General features: G+C 58.1%; 1 protein-coding gene across 3 annotated transcripts in view; it reads right to left on the bottom strand.

Moving 5' to 3' along the window:
* Window positions 1–19,109, bottom strand: part of SIPA1L2 (signal induced proliferation associated 1 like 2) — a 113,360-nt gene that overhangs the window by 2,252 nt on the left and 91,999 nt on the right. For 2 of the 3 annotated variants that reach the window (XM_079763480.1, XM_079763481.1), the window contains exons 12-21: window positions 18,438–18,538; window positions 17,741–17,844; window positions 14,543–14,925; window positions 13,803–14,027; window positions 10,943–11,099; window positions 9,477–9,696; window positions 7,672–7,803; window positions 2,946–2,999; window positions 2,405–2,525; window positions 1,122–1,203 (exon numbers count right to left, since the gene is read on the bottom strand). In XM_079763480.1, coding sequence (XP_079619606.1) covers window positions 1,122–1,203; window positions 2,405–2,525; window positions 2,946–2,999; window positions 7,672–7,803; window positions 9,477–9,696; window positions 10,943–11,099; window positions 13,803–14,027; window positions 14,543–14,925; window positions 17,741–17,844; window positions 18,438–18,538 — 1,579 coding nt within the window. The remainder of the gene's footprint in view (window positions 1–1,121; window positions 1,204–2,404; window positions 2,526–2,945; window positions 3,000–7,671; window positions 7,804–9,476; window positions 9,697–10,942; window positions 11,100–13,802; window positions 14,028–14,542; window positions 14,926–17,740; window positions 17,845–18,437; window positions 18,539–19,109) is intronic. The other variant, XM_079763482.1, reaches the window with a different exon arrangement.

The raw sequence follows: 19,109 nt of genomic DNA, 5'->3' as shown, positions 1-19,109 counted from the left end.
TTGCCATGGAAAACTAGAAATAACCGAGATGTTTGGAAGAATCACTTCTGGAGTTTCCAATACAGTGACAAGCAGTACAATGCAGGGGCCAGTCCCGGGCTGCGGGGTGACGTGCCCCAGACGGAGAAGGCTCCCCACCTTCTGATTACAGCAGATTACAGCAGCCGGCGTTTCTAATGGGACCTAACTGACGGCTACATCGGCAGCGGCCACGCAGCCTGTGGGGACAGGGCTGGGGGGACAGAGCAAGGGGGACCTGGCGGCGGCCTCCTCAGGACACTCCCACCCCGGCACGGCCCGCCCATCAGCTTCCTGACCTTCTGGCCCCTGTACCCCCTGCACCAGGACCCCCTCAACCCTGAGGAGGCTTCGGTTAGAGCTGAGTCCCCATGAGGCCCCATCTGCCACCCCGTCCTCCCCTTCCGGTCACTGCAGGAAATCGAGCTCCTGTCACTCATCACGGGTCCCTCCTCCCAACACGCTCGGGCTCCTGTGCCCCCCAAGACCCTCCAGCCTTTTACTGTGACCCCTGGAACTCGTACTCTGGCCTGAACCTTCTAAACTCTGAAGGTCATTCCTGGAAATTTCCTTCATCTTCCTGCAAACGAACCCTAGGACACTGCTTCCCCAGGTTCGGTCCCCAAAGCAGAGCCGGGAGGTGGGGACATTGGGGGCCCTGGCTGCAGCCCTCACTCTGTGTGCGGGGGGGTGAGAAAGGGCCTGCACTTGCCGTCATGGACACCTGCGTACCTTCCTAATGCTCGGAGCCCCACACCCGACCACCACCTCTTCTTTAAAAAGTCATCTCTCCGTATCCCCTCCTCCAACAACCCAGCCCTTGCCTGGCGCACCCACCCTGCCTTCCCCTCCCTGCCCGTCACCCTGTGTCGTCTGTCCTCACCGCCTGGACGCGGCCCCTGCCTTTAACCTCATCCCGCGCTCACCCGGCCCCTGCTTCTCGCTCCCCGTCTCAGTTTCCTGTCTAGACCCTGAGCTGATCCCGGTTCGGATCAGGGTGCTTCTCCCAGCCCCTTCCTCTCGTTCCTGGTGGTGAGGGGGGTGCTGTGTGTAGAGAGGTCTGATCAGGGGCTGTGAGCCGTGAGAGTGAGCGCCAGGCTTACCTTGCGGAGGTCGGTCTGCAGCTGCCGCAGGACCAGCTCCAGCTGGTTCACCTTGCCCGTCAGCGTGGCCGGGGACGGCTCCCTGGCAGAGAGGACAGTTAGAGACCCCGCCCCGGGTCAGGCACCGCTCAGGGCGCTCGCTGCTCAGCGCTCCCCCATCCCCTGGGCCTGGGCCCGGCCAGGATGGGCAGCATGGCACCAGCTCCAGAGGGGACGTGGTGTGCTTCGCTGGAACACCTGCCCCGCCCCCATCTCCACGGATCTGAATGCTTTAGAGCCTCCCAGGGCACCTACGTTGGTAAGAAAACAAACACGGATGATCCCAATGGATGTCGGGAAACTAGACAGACCCCAGTGAAGGAAGTCCTGGGAACTAATGGACTCAGTTCCTCCCTCTGCCTCTCCTGGTCATCACCAAGTTCATGGTCACTCGGGCTCATGGAAAAGCAGGAATTAGGGCCTGGACCGGGCGTGGTGCAGTGGTTGAGGGTCGACCTGTGAACCAGGTCATGGTTCGATTCCCGAGGTGGGGCGGACAGGGGGCAGTCGATCCATGACTCTCTCTCATCGCTGATATTTCTCTCTCCCCCCCTCTCCCTTCTCCTCTGAAATCAATAAAGTACTTTTTTTTTAAAAAAAAGCAGGAGTTAGGAATGGAATACACAGGCGAAGGACCATAAGCACGGCAAGAACCCGGGAGGAGCTGGTACATCCCCGACGCACTTCATGGAAGGCGTGCGGCCGGGCGGGGCCGGGCCTGGGAGGACAGGGTCCTCGGGGTCAGCACTCAGCCTGGCCGCGGAGGCTCCTCCGTGAGGGGCCCGTCTGCACCGTCAGTGACTGGCAGACGCTGACCTGGGCCCACAGCCTCCCTCGCCGTGGGGAGCCTCACACCATGGGCACCGGCTGCACATCTGGGTGGGCAAGGCCCGCCACGGAGCAGAGCAGGAGCCGGTCAGTCCCACCCCGTCCCTTCTCTGGATCTGAGGGACGGGGTGGCACCGTGGCAGGGGCTCCTGCTGCCCTGGGTCTGAGGGACGGGGTGGCACCGTGGCAGGGGCGCTGGCTGCCCTGGGTCTGAGGGACGGGGTGGCACCGTGGCAGGGGCTCCTGCTGCCCTGGGTCTGAGGGACGGGGTGGCACCGTGGCAGGGGCGCTGGCTGCCCTGGGTCTGAGGGACGGGGTGGCACTGGGCACCGTGGCAGGGGAGCTGGCTGCCTGCAGTTATCGGATCCCTGATCACTGGGCTGGGACGGGGGGGCGGGGCCCGCGGACTCACATACCCCGTGGCGTCCAGGAACTCTTGGCCGCCGGGCTCCACGCACAGAGGCAGCTCCGGGGCGCCCTCCAGGCCCTGCGCGCGCTGCATGTCCGTCAGGGTGCAGAAGGCGGCCACCCTCTGGTCTGGGAGGGACACACGGAGGGGGTTAGCCCCACCGTTCCTTGTGGAAAGGAACTTAAAACCTCCCCTCACCCCCAACCAGTTCACAAAACAAAGCAAACAAACGCGGGCAAGCGGACCACCAGGAAGCACCGGGACCGGCCGCACGGCCATGCACACAGCCCGACGCCGGCAGGCACAGGCGGGGCCCACGGCTCCCGCTTTCTCCCCGACAGGTGCCGACGGCGCTGGGCCCAGCACCCGGGACCCAGGACCCGGGACCCAGGAGACCACGCTCCTCGGCCCCAGCCCCGAGAGCACCGTGGGTGCAGCGGCCAAGCCCCGTCACGCAGGCAGCCCGGCCCTCGACGTGACCATGCAGACGTGCACACGGGGATGCAAGGACGGGTCCCGGACGTCCGGGCCCGCCCGCCGCCAGTCACCTAAGTAGGGCGCGTGGTGATAGAGCAGCGCGAGCTCCTCGTCCGCGTCCAGGCCTGAAATGAGAGCCGGAGAGCCCGTGAGGAGGCCACTCTGCCTCGGGGCCCCGAGCCCGGGCCCGCCAGGCTCCAGCGACAGGGCTGCGAGGTACAGCCACACGTACATGTGTGTGTATGTGTATGTGTGTGTGTATGTGTGTACGTGTATGTGTGTGTGTGTGTGTGTGTGTGTGTGTGTGCATGCCTGCTACACCGGGAGTAGCCGAGAGCTGGCATCATGCGGTGCCCAGCAGTGTGGTCAGGGCACACATTCCACACAAGCTCCTGGGTTTGCTTACACACCCGCTCCCTGGCCCTGGCCAATGCTGCCCAGTGGTTAGAGCGCCGGCCCGCGGACGGAAGGGTCCCGGGTTTGATTCCGGTCAAGAGCACATACCTCAGTTGCAGGCTTGATCCCCGGGCCCAGTTGGGGTGCCTGCAGGAGGCAACCAGTTGATGTGTCTCTCTCCCATCGATGTTTCTCTCTCTCTCCCTCCCTTCCACTCTCTCTAGAAAAATAAAATGAAATGACTCGCTCCGAGAAGGCAGGGATAGCGGTGGTGACGGAGAAGCTGCGTCACCGCCCCAGGAACCCGCAGGGGAAGCGGCGAGGACGCGGCGGCCACCTGGCCAGCAGGACCGCCTGTGTCGTCTGGGCCCACGGCCACTTCTCGTCTGGGCTCCGCAGCTGCCCAGGCAGCGATGCCGCCAGGCAGGGGGGCGAACAGCATCCTCTGCACTGGCGCCCACTGGCCCAGCTCCGGGCTGAGCACCGGCCCGGGGATGCTGCGGGGCATGTCCTGCTTCCCAGCAAGGTGAGGGAGTCTCCCGCCCACCCCGTCTCTGTCCTCGGTGCCAGCAGGCGCACCTGGACAGCGGGCATCGGGGACGCGGCAGGTGTGGGAGGCGGCGGCGGCGTTTTCAGGATGTGATTAATGGCTGAGAAATGGCACCCGGGTCCCCGTCGGGGGGCTCTGTGCTTAATTGATCCCACGTCTCCCTTTGGCTGCGGGACGCGTCTTCTAATGAGCTACCTGCCTGCCTGGCTGAGGGAGGGTCACGCACTGCCCGCTAATTGGAAAGGAGGGTGGAGGGGAGGCCGCCGGGGGCACAGAAGGGAGATGGGCTGGAAGCGCCCCATGGGGCCGGGCCTCCTGGGAGCTGTGCTGAGAGGAAGGAGGGACGGGCTCACGGGTCCTCCAGCCTCGCATCCGCGTCCCCGCGCGCAGCCGTCCTTCAGCCAGCGCTTCCATCTTCTCCAATGACAGCATTCTGGGACCGACATCCTGGACATCCTGGTCCCGGGATGAAATAATTCATGACGGGGTTCAGATGAACGGCAGAATGTGGGCGCTGTCTCCTTCCGCACGGACAGGAGCGCCAGCAGAGGCGGGCGGACACGGGGGAGAGCAGCTCTGGCGAGGGGTGGGCGGGGTCTGGCTGCCTAACGTCCGAGATGACCCTCAGCTCTGCAATGGCCACGAATAAGGGCACGCTTCGCACGAAGAAAAAAGATGTCAAAACAAGATCGAGTTTTCTCCCTCTTAGCGAGCTCCACTGGCGGATCTGTCTGCTAGGCATCCCCGTGATAAGTCGCCGGGCGTCTGTCTTTCTCGTATGCGAGGCTGACGATCCAGCCTAAACATCCAAGTGACATGTTCGCTGACTTCATGTACGTCCGCCTTCATTTACACAAGAGCCACGTCCCTGACAGGGACAGAGCTGGCTCGGCGCCACCACGCCGCCCTCGGGGAGCAGAGCGTGGCCGACCACGCAGCCTCACAGAGTGGGTTCCACTTTGGAGCTGAACCCCGGGGAGGCTGAAGCGCAGACAGAATGTGACCTGCCTGGGAACAGCACTGAAGCGCTCTGTGGAGCAGCTCATCCCAGCGCAGCTTCCGGCGGAGGCTGCACCCCAACCCCCGACTTCTGCGACGGGGAACACTCAGGGACGAAGCAATGACTGACATGGACCCAAATGGCTCAGACAAAACTGTGAGGAGAGAGGCGTGGGTGATGGAGTCCCCTAAACAGCTTGTAGGGTACAGAGACACCCACCCACACTATACACACACACACACACACACACACACACACACACACACACGTTCCCATTCTTCCCGGGCAAAGCCAGGCTGGCAGGGGGGGCAGTGGGCTCAGGTCCACAGGAAACAGACACTCCCGTTAAATCATTCCCCTAAAACCCACTTTCATGTCCGTTTCTTAAGTGAGTGTGTTCAGCACTAAGCAGAGGGTGACAGTCAGCAGGCAGCTACACAGCCACCGAGAGTGAGGTGGCGAACAGTGGCTGCAAATCGTTCCCGCGACCAGGGGGCTGCGGGCGCTGCGGAGAGCAGGCAAGGCAAGCCTGGATCTGCGGGAGGAGCGCTGAGCAACTCGTCATCCTCGCCCGAGGGCCCCGAGACCCCCAGGCCCCTCTCCCCTCATCAGCTTGTGATTGCACCTTATAAGCCTGTTTTCATTCAAAACAGCTCATTCCTTCAACCGATGCTCAAGGACACACAGATGCTCAAGGACACACCGACGCTCAAGGACACACCGACGGCCTTCTTGTGATCTCACTGAGAAGGACTTCACACCCTGGGAGCTTCCAAGAGACTCCACCTCCCCCGCTGCTCCCCTGTGGGCCCACAGCTGCTTTCCCAGCCGGCCTGTTCCCCTGACCGCACGGGGGTGGGACCCAGTGCGCGGATTGCTCAGCACGCCCACCCCTCACGTCTGTCTGCCTGACAAAAACCCCTGGGCTCCCCGATGGTGATGGAGTGATGGCTGCGTCGTGGGACACAGTCCACCGGTTGCATTTAGGAGTTCGGACGGGCCAAGGGCCACGTCTCGCCCCCACCAGACCAAAGAACCGCACGCATAAAACAGACCTGAACTGCTCCCCGGACAGTTCTCCGACTCACAGGACGCGGGGCCAGGAGGCCGGGGCCCCACGGGAGGAGCGCAGGGCAGGGCAAGGGACACACCTTCCCTCTGAGACCTGGAAGGCCTTAACCTTTAGACGGCAGTTCTGGTGTTAGAGTGCAGTTACCTACGCACTGATTCATCACATTGTAATAATGCTGTGCAGTATTTCTCTACTGGAAGCTTTTTTTTTTCTTCTTTTGCATAATTTCCAGTAAGCAAGTTTTCAGGAATTAATTAGGTTTCTGGTCAAAGGGTGGGTACATTTTTCATCATCTTGCCTGAACCAAAATATGAATCATTTTGTAATCTTTGTAACGACACGGGTGGCGGGCATTCTTCATAGCTTCCCAGAGCAACTGAATCATCTTGATGTTCAAAAGGTGTGAGCTGGCAGCTCCTGAGCGTTGACATTGACACGTGTGGTTGAACGTTTCTCGAGGACTTATTCACGCGTGATTCTTCTTCTGTGGACTGTGCATGCACGCACCTTGACCAGTGGTTTTCTACTTTCTAGATATGGGAGCATACCCATACATATCCATTTACCTCCAAAATGTATTCCTTTCTCCTTGGCCTGCTTTAATGTCCAGGATCCCAGTACACAATGACAGGACGTGGTCTCAAATGATACCTTTGGTTTCTGGATTTAAGGGATATATTTATCCTATTTTCCTACTAATTATTATGCAGTTCTTTGGAATAGAGTAGATTTCTTTGTTAAGCTTTGAAGGTATCTCTCAAACCCTTTTATTAAAAACTAGAGGCCCGATGCACAAAATTCATGCAAGGGGCTCGGGCCTCGGAGCCCTGGAAGGTCGTCTGGAAGGTCGTCTGGACGGTCGTTCTGCTGGTTGGCCTAATTAGCATATTAGCTCTTTATTATATAGGATAGGTTCTAATTATATTAGATATACCCTTTTGGTGAAATTGATATAACTTTGAATTAACTCATCTACTATAACTTACAATTAGAAGTTTTTCTTTTACTAAAGCGGCTAAACTCTTGCCAATAACAATGAATAATCTTTTTAATTTACCACAACATTTCATTTTCACCTCAATATTCATGACCAAGATTGTCATGAATCTTTGTGTGTTTGTTATCAGGAAAGAACCTTCTTATGCAATAAAGCTGTTTCTGATTTTGAAGAAAAATGTATACGAGGGCATCATTATTCTTTGAAGTTTGCAAACAATGAACTGTGAACTCAGTTTCTGGTGATCTTTGGGAATAGGGACATTCTTGGACAACTCTCCCATTGCCCTCTGCACTTGGCCTTGGACTGCTTCTTGCAAGAAGTGTCCAATCACCTGACTCATCCATTAAGGAAAATATATCGGAAAAGGTATATTCCTATATAGATGCGTGACATTCCTTAATTTTTACAATCTCTCTTATGGATGACTTACTACTAATTTCCTTTCTCATTTCTAACACTGTCCACTTGTACTTTTCATTTTTTGATCAAATTTATATTGGTTTATCAACATTCAAAGAAACTTGATCGTAGATGTTTTTACTTATAAATCTCACTAAAAATATCATTTGCCAGTTTAAAAAAATTATTTTATTCCTTTCGTTTCTTTTTTATTTTCCCTCACAGCGTTTGCAGAATCTTTTTGAAGTGCGACCCCCAAGGAGGGGTCGTTAGTTACAGCTCCATACTCAAAGATGTGTGAGCACCCAAAACGTTAGCCCAGACACCCCGGGAACAGAGGCAGCCCCCAAGTTGCCGCCCTGGAGGCGGCGAATCCTTACCTTCAAACGCCCGAGCAGCGTCCACGAGATGGGACCAGTCCAGGCCCGTGCCCGCGTCCGGGAGGGGCATCAGGCCGGGGTCTGCGCACTTGGTCTTATCCGACAGGGACCCGTCGGAGAACCAGAACTCGTCTAAATGAAACAAAACCAGAGTCAGGCAGATGGCAGCTCGGGGCACGCCCGCCCCGTCGAGGGGCCGAGGCAACTTCCTGTCAAAGATCTCCTATCCCCCGACCCCCTGCCCAAGGAAAGACACAGCTGGACAATCCGGGGCCTGCAGAAACGTCCCGCCCTCCAGACTCACTCAGAGGTCACAGCAGAGACCTGGGGTGTGTGTGTGTGTGTGTTTGGGGGGGGGGGAGCGCGGCCTGGCACTGAGCCTTGCACAGATGGGCACCTCACGGAAGTTTCTCCCGGGCAGGCTTCGCTGGGGACCTCCACCGAGCTCACCAGGACCAGCTCCTGCTTTCGTCTGGGGTGACCTCCCGCTTTCAAGGAGTGCTGTGAGTTTAACCGCACGGGGCGTTTGGCGCGGTCTCTCTAACCGGGGAGTTTAAAAGCGTCCTGGAGTCGCCTAAGCTGATCACCACTTTAAAAGGCAGGGAGACGTGCTTTGTCCCCTTAGAAATGGGTGAGGAAGAGAAGGACAGCATTCTGCCTGCACGGCAGGTCCCGGGGTCGGTCTCCCTTTGTCTGCACGCACTGGCCTCCGACGTTTAAACTTCTCCTGACTCTCACCGCAGGACTGAGTGGTACTGCCGGGGCCGGGGGCCCGGGCCAGGGAGGGAGGGGTACCCTGTGCTTTTGGTGTCCCTGGTTACTGGCCCGGGAACCCTGCGCCCGAACGGCCACTCCCACTTCTTTCTCCATCGGGGCCACTGAAGAGGTTCACCCTGAACCCCACCAGCAACGGGAGCCGAGGCCCTGCACGCCGGGCGGAACCACCTGCCCGCCCCGGCTTTCCGTTCACGTCTCCAACCTGATGCACCCGCCTCAGTGACTTCGCAGGAAATGCACACGAGTCCTGGCATGAATCGCCCGAAACCCGCTGGCGAGGTGTCTGGCTCCCGAGCTTAGATTAGGATCTTGATCTCTGGAGAGCAAAGATCCTGAACGGGTTCAAGGCCGGAGCATTGAAAAGCTAAAAATCCCTGCCCCGGAGGCCTGGGCTGTCACAATCCCGCCTGGAGGTGCGAGGTGAGGCCTTCTGATCGCACCGGGAGTGACGGGCTCGCTCCCCTTAATCTGCACTCTCTCAACTCCAAACCGGGAACCAGACCCGAGCGAGTCCCCACTAGTGCAAGGTTCTCTCTCTGAAGATCAGACGCTGCCTGGGAAAGCGCACGTTTTAAAGTGGAAAAGGCCCTGGCTGGCGTGGCTCCGTGACTGAGCGTCAACCATGAATCAGGAGGTCACGGTTCGATTCCCGGTCAAGACACACGCAGCTTTGTGTTCAGCGGGTGGAGGCAGAATTGGTTGCGGGCTCCATCCCCAGCAGGGGGCATGCAGGGCATATAGCTAGGTTGTGGGTTGGATTCTCGCTTGGGGCACGTACAGGAGGCAACTGATGGATGTTTCTCTCTCTCTAAGCATATCTTTGAGGGAGGATTTGAAAAACAGGTTTAATACAGGTTTTCAATTTTTCTTCAAAATTGATAGCACTGTATTGCTTAACTTCTTTACAATGCGCACTCTGGGGATTTTATCATATAAAGAAGAAAACACACCAGCAAATGCTACATAGTTTAAAAAGTAACCCCCCAACAACTCCTGGAGATCATCCGAGGGGCCCAGCCCCCACTCACTGCGCAGGCTGCCCAGGCCGGGCGCGGGCTGCGTGCGGGGCGGCAGGGTGCTGCGCTGGGGCGGGGTGCTGCTGAACAGGATGTCGCTGGGCAGGGCGTGGTCCAGGGCGGAGCTGCGGGAGCTGGCGAGGGAGGCGCCCCTGCGGTGGCCGCACATGCTCTCGTCGGAGAGGGTGCGGTACAGCGACCGGCGCGGGGACAGGTTCCCGTAGAAGGAAAACTAGGGTTCAAACACAGGGCGGGAGAACACAGGCGTCAGGCAGCTGGAAGCACAGACTGAGGTGACAGTGAGTGGGGTCCCAGCAAACACTGGTACAGCCCTGGCCGGTTTGGCTCAGCGGATAGAGCGTCGGCCTGGGGACTGAAGGGTCCCGGGTTCGATTCCGGTCAAGGGCACATGCCAGGGTTGCGGGCTCGATCCCTGGTGGGGGGGCGTGCAGGGCAGGAGGCAGCCGATCAATGATTCTCTCTCATCATGGATGTTTCTCTCTTTCTCTCTCCCTTCCTCTCTGAAATCAATAAAAAAATATTTTTTAAAAATCACCGGCACAAAGTCATTCTGTGAGACGGTGTGGTGAGTTAGACGCGCACAGCTCTGCTCACTCTGAAACGCTAAGCGGGACCTCCCTGACCTCGGGCGTGGAGGGGTTGTCATTTCAGGCAAGGTATTGGAGCCTCCGCGGAGCGCTTGGCTTGATGTTGATCGGAAGTGATTCCCTGTTGCTATCGGGCCACTTCTGTGCCAATCAACGGCCGGTGAGGTTAAGTCTAATCTAAACAGTAACACACTGATGGTGAACGCTCGCCTCCCAGGCCACGCAACAGGTTGCGAGAAATGGAGTCGGTGCAGTGACACGCTGCTGTCCACCTTCTAGCATCGCTCACAGGACACAGTCACCGAGGCTGGAAACTGAATCTTAGTCGTCGATCATAACGAGCGGTAAAGGGACCATTGCGATGACTGTGCATTAAAGCACAGATAGGGTAAGGAAAGTTCTTCCTAAAGAAGCAAGTAGTCAAATACTAAAAAAAAAAAAGAAATAAAATCTGAATTTCCAACTACTTCAGCACACTGAACCATACTCCTTTCACATGAACAACAGAAAGAGCCAGAATGTTTGCGTGAAGCAAATATAGAAATGGCTACCGCCACGTGTGAATGCAGCCAGGCGGCTAAAAATACCCCTATTGTACGTGTCCCCTCCACTGTCAGTCCGTCCCACTGAGGCGTCGGCTGAATGTGTGTGACTGGAGTTAAATTTACACCATGAAAAGGAAGTGATCTGCCTCAGAGGAAAAACCCACACGTGTCGAGGAGAAGTTCATTCCTGTTAAGAGCGAAGGGACTGGACTTTGCGTACGGCAGTCTGTACCAGCTCTAGCGTCAACCTGTGAACCAGGAGGTCACGGTTCGATTCCCGGTCGAGTTCCCTTTCCAGGAACCCGGAGCCCCCCGAGCCGCTGACCTTCCTCCTCCCCTCCTCCGCGAAGGGGCTGTCGGGGAGCATCAGCTTCACAAAGTCCTCCTTCGACAGAACGTGCTGCGTCTCCGAGCCTCCTTCTCCCACCGCCGCCGTCGGATGCTGAGCTGCGGGGGACATGAGCTCCATCTCGGCGAACAGCCTGTCGGAGCAAGCAGAGGGAGGTGAGAAGCGGTGCCCAGCCGTCTACAAAGCACCCGCAGCGTGAGAATGGACATCCCGTAACCAGACTTAACCAGTACGCACGCACCACGCACGGCTCTGGACCACTCAGTCCTGTCGCGTCTATTGCATCCGCTCTGCACCCCCCAATCATCCCCCTCCCCCCGTCCTGTGTGTGAAATGAGTCAACTGCAGAGTCAGACTCCTGAATAATTCAGAGACGAATCCCGTCCCCAAGCCCCGAAAGAGAAGAAACGCAGCCAGCTTTTACAATGAGGCTGCCTTCTCCTCCCCAGCCCGGCTGGTGTGGCTCAGTGGGTGAGCGTCGACCTATGAGCCAGGTCACGGTTCAATTCCGCATCAGGGCACATGCCCGGGTTGTGGGCTCGATCCCCAGTGTGGGGCGTGCAGGAGGCAGCCGATCCATGATTCTCATCACTGATGCTTCTCTCTCCCTCTCCCTTCCTCTCCTAAATAAGTTTTTTAAAAAAAAATAGAATAAGGTTGCTCTTCTTCCCTAATCTGTGTCAGAAAACACAGTTTCAATCGTTCATCTGAGATCCTCGTGCTCCTGTGAGGGCACCCCGGTGCCTCCCAGAAACCCTAGCTAGCCAGCCACACCCCAGATCTCAGATCTCGGAGCCGCAGGGAGGGGCCGGGAGCTTGGGGTCTAGGAGTAATCAATCCCGGCGTGCGCCAAGCAGGTTTTGTCATCAGCCACTCCGCAGAGCTGCTGGGATAACTAAGGCAGCTGTCTCCGCTCATTATCAGCACATAAAAATGTATTTATGCGCAACAAAAGGCTGTCTGGCTGAGTTACTGCCTCAGCGCTTTTCCAGGGAGAAAGTCCGTTTGAAGAGGTTTGCTCTGGAGACGCAATCGGAGCAACACAACCCCCTGCGGACGGAGTGAATGAACGGGGTCAGCGAGGCGGCCGTCAGCCCCAGGACCGGAGACGTCGCTCCCGGAGGCCAAGGGCAGGGCCCGGGGCAGCAGACGCGACTGTGACGCTATGTCATGGGGACAAATAATAGTTCCTATGCAAGGTGCCGTCAGTGCGACCGCTCCCTGGGAAACGATCGGATGAGAGACTCGGACTCGCTCGGAAGGAACAGCGATGCTCTGGGAGTCTCCAGGCTTTGGCTCGGCTCCCGAGGCGCTCGGGGGTCCTGCAGATTCGGACCCTGGAGCCTGCAGATTCAGACCCTGGAGCAGACAGCGGTGTGAAAAGCAGCTGTTAAAATGTCTGAAACGCGATTGGAGATTTGGTTGGCCTGGGGGATGGCAGGGCATGAAAAGGGGCCACAAGACAAGCCCTGGCTCTGGGGGGCGGGGGGGGGGGCTCTGCACGAAGCCACAGAGGGACCCACGGAGGTGTGATGATGAGGCGTCCGGGCAGCGCCCAGCTTCTGACGGAGACGTGGCACTGGGAAGCGCTCCAGGCGCCAGGCCCAGGCGCCATCCATAACTGCCGAATGGACATCTAACACCTAGACTGGTGGCCCTTGGACAGCAACAGAGGTCAGGGGCGCCGACCCTCCACGCAGTCGAAAATCATGCATAATTTTTGACTCCGCCCCAAATTGACTAATAGCCTGCTGTTGACTTAATTAGTCAAGTAACATCGGTTTTGTATGTTACATGTATTCCATATTGTTTTTTTATAGTAAAGTAAGCTAGGGAAAAGAAAATGTTACAAAGGGAATCGTAAGAGAAAATACGTGTCTGATACCGCACACGTTTATTGAAAACATCTGCGTGGAGTGGACATGCACAGCCCAAACCCATATTGTCCAGGGTCAGCCGTAACTCCTAATAAAACGCGCTATTCTAGCTTTCCTGTGTGCCGGCACAGAAATCAACAGCCTCTCCTGCTAAGTTAGTAATTTTACTAAGGCTGCCAGGTGATACGACAGTAAACGTGCCCCCCAGGGCCTAGTTTGTGGCCGTGACTAGAGGTGAGCGCGCGGATGCTCCGGAGGCCCCGATCTGGAGTATACGCGTGTGCGTGTGTTTGTTCATGCGTGCGTGTGTGTGTGCATGTACAGGACCACGGATGAACAGTCCTTCCCCCCAGACCTAACCCCTGAAGGGAAGTCACAGTCCTGCTGTAACTGGGTCACAGGAACAGCAACTCTAACGAACGCACTCGGACTCTGTGGGAACTCGAATTGTCCTTGAACTTGTTTATTCCGAGTCGATGTTGATGCCACCAACAGCACATCACTGAGACGCTGCCGCTGCGGGCAGCTTTTTGAATAGAATTACAGACAGCAGGGATTGCTTTTAAATTTACATGTAAAAATCAAGGAAAGAGAAGACTTAAGAGAAATATAAATGCCAACATTTAGAGAGTTTTACAAAGATGTTTCTAGATTGTTCTTTTTTATTTTTTTGAAATATATTTTTATTGATTTCAGAGAGGGAGAGAGAGATAGAAATGTCAATGATGAGAGAGCATCATTGATCAGCTGCCTCCTGCACGCCCCACACTGACGATCGAGCCTGAAACCGGGCATGTACCCTGACCGGGAATCGAACCGGGACCTCCTGGTTCATAGGTCGATGCTCAACCACGGAGCCACACCGCTCGGGCTAGATTATTTTTTTAGAAAATACATTCTGTTGGGGGGATACATGCGCTCAGCCCAGGCTGCCTGGAGGGGACCCGCGGCCACCTTACCCTGGACACTCAGGCACCTCGGGCTCCTCGGGCGGGGGGCTGCCTTCCGACTTCTTCCAGCCGATGACGTACTTGCTCACTGCGCCCTGGCGGTGGTAGGCCTTGGACATGGACCCGGGCACCGGCGGGCCGCCGCTGTGAGCCACGATGTAGACTTTGGACGTGTCCAGAGACCCGGTGCTTTTGGAACAGTGAGCGGAAGGGCTGCCCGAGTGGTGTGAGCCGCTGAGGAGAGGACAGACAGAAGCTGCAATGCACCCGGAGTTCAGGGGTGCTGGCTGGTCCCCACGCTCACAGCCACCCGCTCCAGAAGCATCCGTTTACGCCTGCTGCCCGTTTTCCTGTTCGATGTCCCCGGGCGTGCGTGCAGCATCCTCCTGCCCCCGGCACGCAGCTTGCACTTGAGCATCCTGAGCCCGTGGAGGTCGGGCGCTCTGACACGTCTCTGCCTCCCGCTGCCCGCCCTGCTCTCAGAGGCGGACAGGACAGAGCGTGTGGCTGTGAGCTTGGGGACATGCCTGGTTTTGCGCTCAGAGGTGGGCAGGAGTGAGCACGAACATGTGGCTTACTAGCATGTAAATCTCACAATTCGAAACGTATGTCACCCGCACACTGCTCCTCTCTCAGGCCCCCACCCCAGCCCACAGGTGAGGCGCGAGGGGCCCAGGGGATCCCCCAGGGGAGGTGCCCAGGGCCCAGGGGACCTCGCGGGTGCGGGCGGCAGGGCGGCAGGCACTCACCTGGAGTGAGAGGAGATCTCGCTGAGGTCGCCCATGCTGCCGTCAGCGGCGCCGCTGGTGGGGGCGGGCGCGTAGCCGTGGACCGCGAACAGCTTCGCCTGCTCGTCCTCGGGCCCCGAGATGTCTCCGGAGCCCGCCCACGGCTCGGCCCGGCTGTGGATCATGGACCTGCTGCCCGGCAGGTGCCCGGGGCCCAGGCCCGCGGGGGGCAGGCAGGGCGCCGTGTCGATGCCGCTGTCGGTGGACGCCCCCTTCAGGTAGGTCAGGCCCAGCAGCTCGGGGTCCAGGTCCCCGGAGCCAAAGTGCTTGTCGTCGCTGGTGCTGGAGGCGCTGCTGGACAGCGTGGCGCTGCTCGAGGGGCTGGGGCAGCCCTTGTCCGCCATCTGCGGGGAGAGGAGCGAGGGTGCCAGGGGGCACGGGCCACGCACGCGTTTCCCACAGGGAAGGTCCGTGTGCCTGAGCCCAGCCAGGCTCCCAGTGCGCAAGGCTCGGCATTTAGCAATAAAGGACATTTACTTACTTACTTAATTAATTTGTTAATCCTCACCCAAGGATATTTTTCCATTGGTTTTTAGAAAAAGTGGAAGAGAGAGGGAAAGACAGAGAGAAACATGGATGTGAGAGAAACACATCGATTGGTTGCCTCCTGCACATGCCCCGACCAGGGCCCGGGCCAGGGAAGAGCCTGCAACCGAGGTACATGCCCTTGACCGAAATCAAACCCGGGACCCTTTGGTCCGCAGGCCGACGCTCTATCCACTGAGCCACACCGGCCAGCGCCATAACGGACCTTTTAAAGAGGGCACGGACACGGCTCTTAGCCATCGTGCGGTTGCACACCTAACGACTGCAGCGGAGTGTCAACGCAACACTCCGGGCTCTGGGAAGCACAGCCCGCGGGCCGGGCTGCTGGGGGCTGCCGCACTGTGCTGGCGGGACCCGAGCCCGCCCTGTCTCCCGGGGTGGCTGCACCTGCTCCTTCAGGAAGACGGTTATTCTCACCCGGACTCACGAAGCCACAGACAGACGCGCTCACCACAACCCCCTCCTCTGTCTTCAGAGTGAGCCAATGACAGAACTTACTAAAGAAACCCTGTCCCCGATTCCTCCTCCCCTACTCCATCCCCCATCCAATGGAACCTTCTCAGTCTGTGTTCATTACTTGTGCATGAAGCACGGAAGTATGGCCACGGTGTCGCTGACCAGAACACAGTCCACGCAGCCGCAGGAGCTGGGCAGCATGGGAAGATGAGTGACAGGAGGAGAGCGGGCTTTTACCAGGAAAGCGCTTCGGTGACAAATTACGGCGCCAGCCTGGGTCTGGGCGGGAAGGCGGGGGTGAGCCACAGCGGGACGCTGCCGTCACTGCCCGCCTGTGCTGAGACTCGGGGATCACAGGGTTAACGGGGGGCCCCTGAGACCGTCTGAGCAGCGGTCGCCAACCTTTCGGACCTCACGGGCCGTCTAGAGTGTAGGGGATGCTGTAGTCACAGGCACGTGGAGGCCCGAGCGAGCTAACGGGGCAGGCGCTCTGTGGGGGAAGCTGTGGGGTCCCTGGGAGACAGAAGGGGGAGAGAACAGAGTGATGTCCCCGTCTGTCAGGCGTGGTCACACAGGCCCCTTGCACAGCTGGGGACACAAGCAAGACCTGGGCACCAGCCAAGGGCTGACCCTGCAGCGTGGTCTGGCCTCTGCTCTGTCACCCTCAGCGCCTCGGATGTTTGTCACACAGCATGCTCTCATGACTACCCCCACCCGCCTCCCTCTGCTGAGGCCACGCAGACCTAGAGGTGGGATTGAACGGCTACCGCAGAGCTGCCCAGACAAGGTCAGCCAAGGTCAGGCTCGGCCGAGGGAGGACGGTCCCATATGGGCTAACGCTCAGCAACAGAGCTCGCCAATGACAGGGAGGGAGGAGGAAAGACAACTCAACCCAGGAGCTGATCCGATTTCTACAGCTTCCAGTTTTAAAAAATAAGCTACTTCAGCCTGGCCGGTGTGGCTCAGTGGATAGAGCGTCAGCCTGTGGACTAAAGGGTCCCAGGTTCGATTCTGGTCAAGGGCATGTACCTTGGTTGCAGGCTCCTTCCCGGCCCGGGCCTTGGTCAGGGTGCGTGCAGGAGGCAACCAATGGATGTGTTTCTCTCACATCGATGTTTCTGTCTTTCCCTCTCTTCCACTCGCCCTAAAAAATCCATGGGAAAATGTCCTCCAGTGAGGACTAAAAAAAAAAGCTACTTTAAGACGGCCTTCCTTGGCAACAACCAACAATTCATGTTCACTGAGGAGTCACCTGTAAGCTCCGCCTCAGGGCCGGGCGGACAGTGAATGACACCCGCCGTCATCCTGGCCCATCAGGCCTGTCCCACTGAGCGACCAGTGACCAGCGGCGGCAGGGCGCCCCGACCACACCCGGCTGACACGCCCCGTCAGCCCGGCACCCACGGTGGAGACACTTCACAGGTTACGGGAGGAACACGGTTTAGTGACTATCGGCGCTGGGTATCGGGGTCAGAGGCTGACGGTGCCCTCGTGGCCTTGCCAGTAACAACTATGACCTCTGACCTTTCTTCGAGGTTCTTCATAAATCAAGGAGAGAAAAAAATCTTGAATTTTTATTTATTTTTTCACCTCGGCTCTGAGAGGCCTGCGGGGTCAAGGACACGCCGTGGAGAAGTCCTGGCAATAAGCTAACGTGACGTGCGGAGAGGCATCGGAGAGGCTGCATTGCGACCCGTGTGCGGAGGACTTACACAGGGGAGGACTCACGTGGGGGGAGGACTTACATGGGGGAGGAGTTAATGGGGGAGGACTTAGTGGGGAGAGGACTTACATGGGGGAGGACTCACGTGGGGGGAGGACTTACGTGGGGGAGGACTCACGTGGGGGGAGGACTTACATGGGGAGGACTTAATGGGGGAGGTCTTACGTGGGGGAGGACTACATGGGGGAGGACTTAGTGGGGGAGGACTCACATGGGGGAGGACTTAGTGGGGGAGGAGTTAATGGGGGAGGACTCACGTGGGAGAAGGACTCACGCGGGGGAGGACTCACATGGGAGAGGGACTCACGTGGGGGAGGAGTTAATGGGGGAGGACTTAGTGGGGGAGGACTCACGTGGGAGAAGGACTCACGCGGGGGAGGACTCACACGGGGGAGGATTTATGTGAGGGAGGACTCACGCGGGGGAGGACTTACGTGGGACAGCTTGTTGGGAGACTCCTTGCAGCTCCCGTCCTTCTGCAGGCCTCGGTCCTTGTAGGAGCCCAGGACTTTGGAGGCTGGGCCGTGCCATTTGGTTTCTGTCACACGGAGAGAGAAGAGCTGAGCACCCAATGTCTAGCGTTAGCAGAAGAGCAGAGAGCACAGGAGCCAGCACGTCCCGGTAAAGTGAACAGGACCGTGGCTCTAGGACTTTCTGGTCTTATAGCGGACATGCCCGGGGTGGCAGGACACGCACCATAAAGGCACTGGTCCGGCCCAGCCGGCGTGGCTCAGGGGTTGAGCATTGACCTATGAACCAGGAGGTCACAGTTCGATTCCCAGTCAGGGCACATGCCCAGATTGTGGGCTCGATCCCCAGTGTGGGGGCGTGCAGGAGGCAGCTGATCAATGATTCTCTCTCATTATTGATGTTTCTCTCTCTCTCTCTCCCTCTCCCTTCCTCTGAAATCAATAAAAATATATTTTTTGAAAATGTATATTAAAAAAATAAAGGCAATGGTCCATTTTTATAGCCACCACCAGCCTGACCCGGCCCAATGACCTTGGGGGTCAAGCCTGACGACACCCACCAGCCGTGTGCGGAATGAGCGAGGGAAGGCAGGAGGGATGGAGAAGAGGAAGCAGGAGGGGAGGGCGTGGCGGGGGGGGGGGTACTGGAGCTCCCTATTACCTGAGTGCCTGCCTCCGTCCATGGCGTCCTCCCGGTCCCTGGCTCCTTCACACTCCAAAGGGCCCGGGCCCTGGTGCTCGAGCAGCAGGGGGGACTGGCACCTGGGGAGCGCACAGAGCTGAGCCCGTCGCCATGTTCCCAGGCGCCCTGGGGCTCACCTCACCTGCGGGCTCCGGGGCACCCGGGGAGCCCACGCTGCAAGCGGGGCCTCAGCCCACGCGGAGGCAGCCTTCCGCTCCTCCCCACCAGGAGGCGGGCAAAGGGGTGTCGAGACGACCCTGCCTGCTCTGCAGGTGAGGGGACACTTTCAAGGGCACTGCCCAGACAGCCCCGACTCCTTCCTGTCCACACGCTCACAAAGGCCTCACTAAAGAAACAGCAGCCGGAAGCGCGGCTCAGGGCTGAGCGTCGACCATGAACCCGGAGGTCACGCTTCCATTCCCGGTCGGGGCACGTGCCCGGGTGGCAGACTCGATCCCCAGGGTGGGGCGTGCAGGAGGCAACCGATCCATGTTTCTCTCTCATCATTAATGTTTCTCTCTCTCCCTCTCTGGAATCAACTAAAATACATTAAAAAAAGAAAAAGCAGACAAGCTTGGAATACAGACAAGTAAGCACTAGCTGCCTAGATAGAAACCAGGAGCCTTTGCCTGGATAGGCTCAGAGTGGCAT

This window comes from Cnephaeus nilssonii (assembly GCF_951640355.1).
Source record: "Cnephaeus nilssonii genome assembly, chromosome: 23".
NCBI classification, from domain to species: Eukaryota; Metazoa; Chordata; class Mammalia; order Chiroptera; family Vespertilionidae; genus Cnephaeus; species Cnephaeus nilssonii.
Note: the sequence above shows the minus strand (reverse complement) of the source record. Positions and strands in the feature narration are given on the sequence as shown.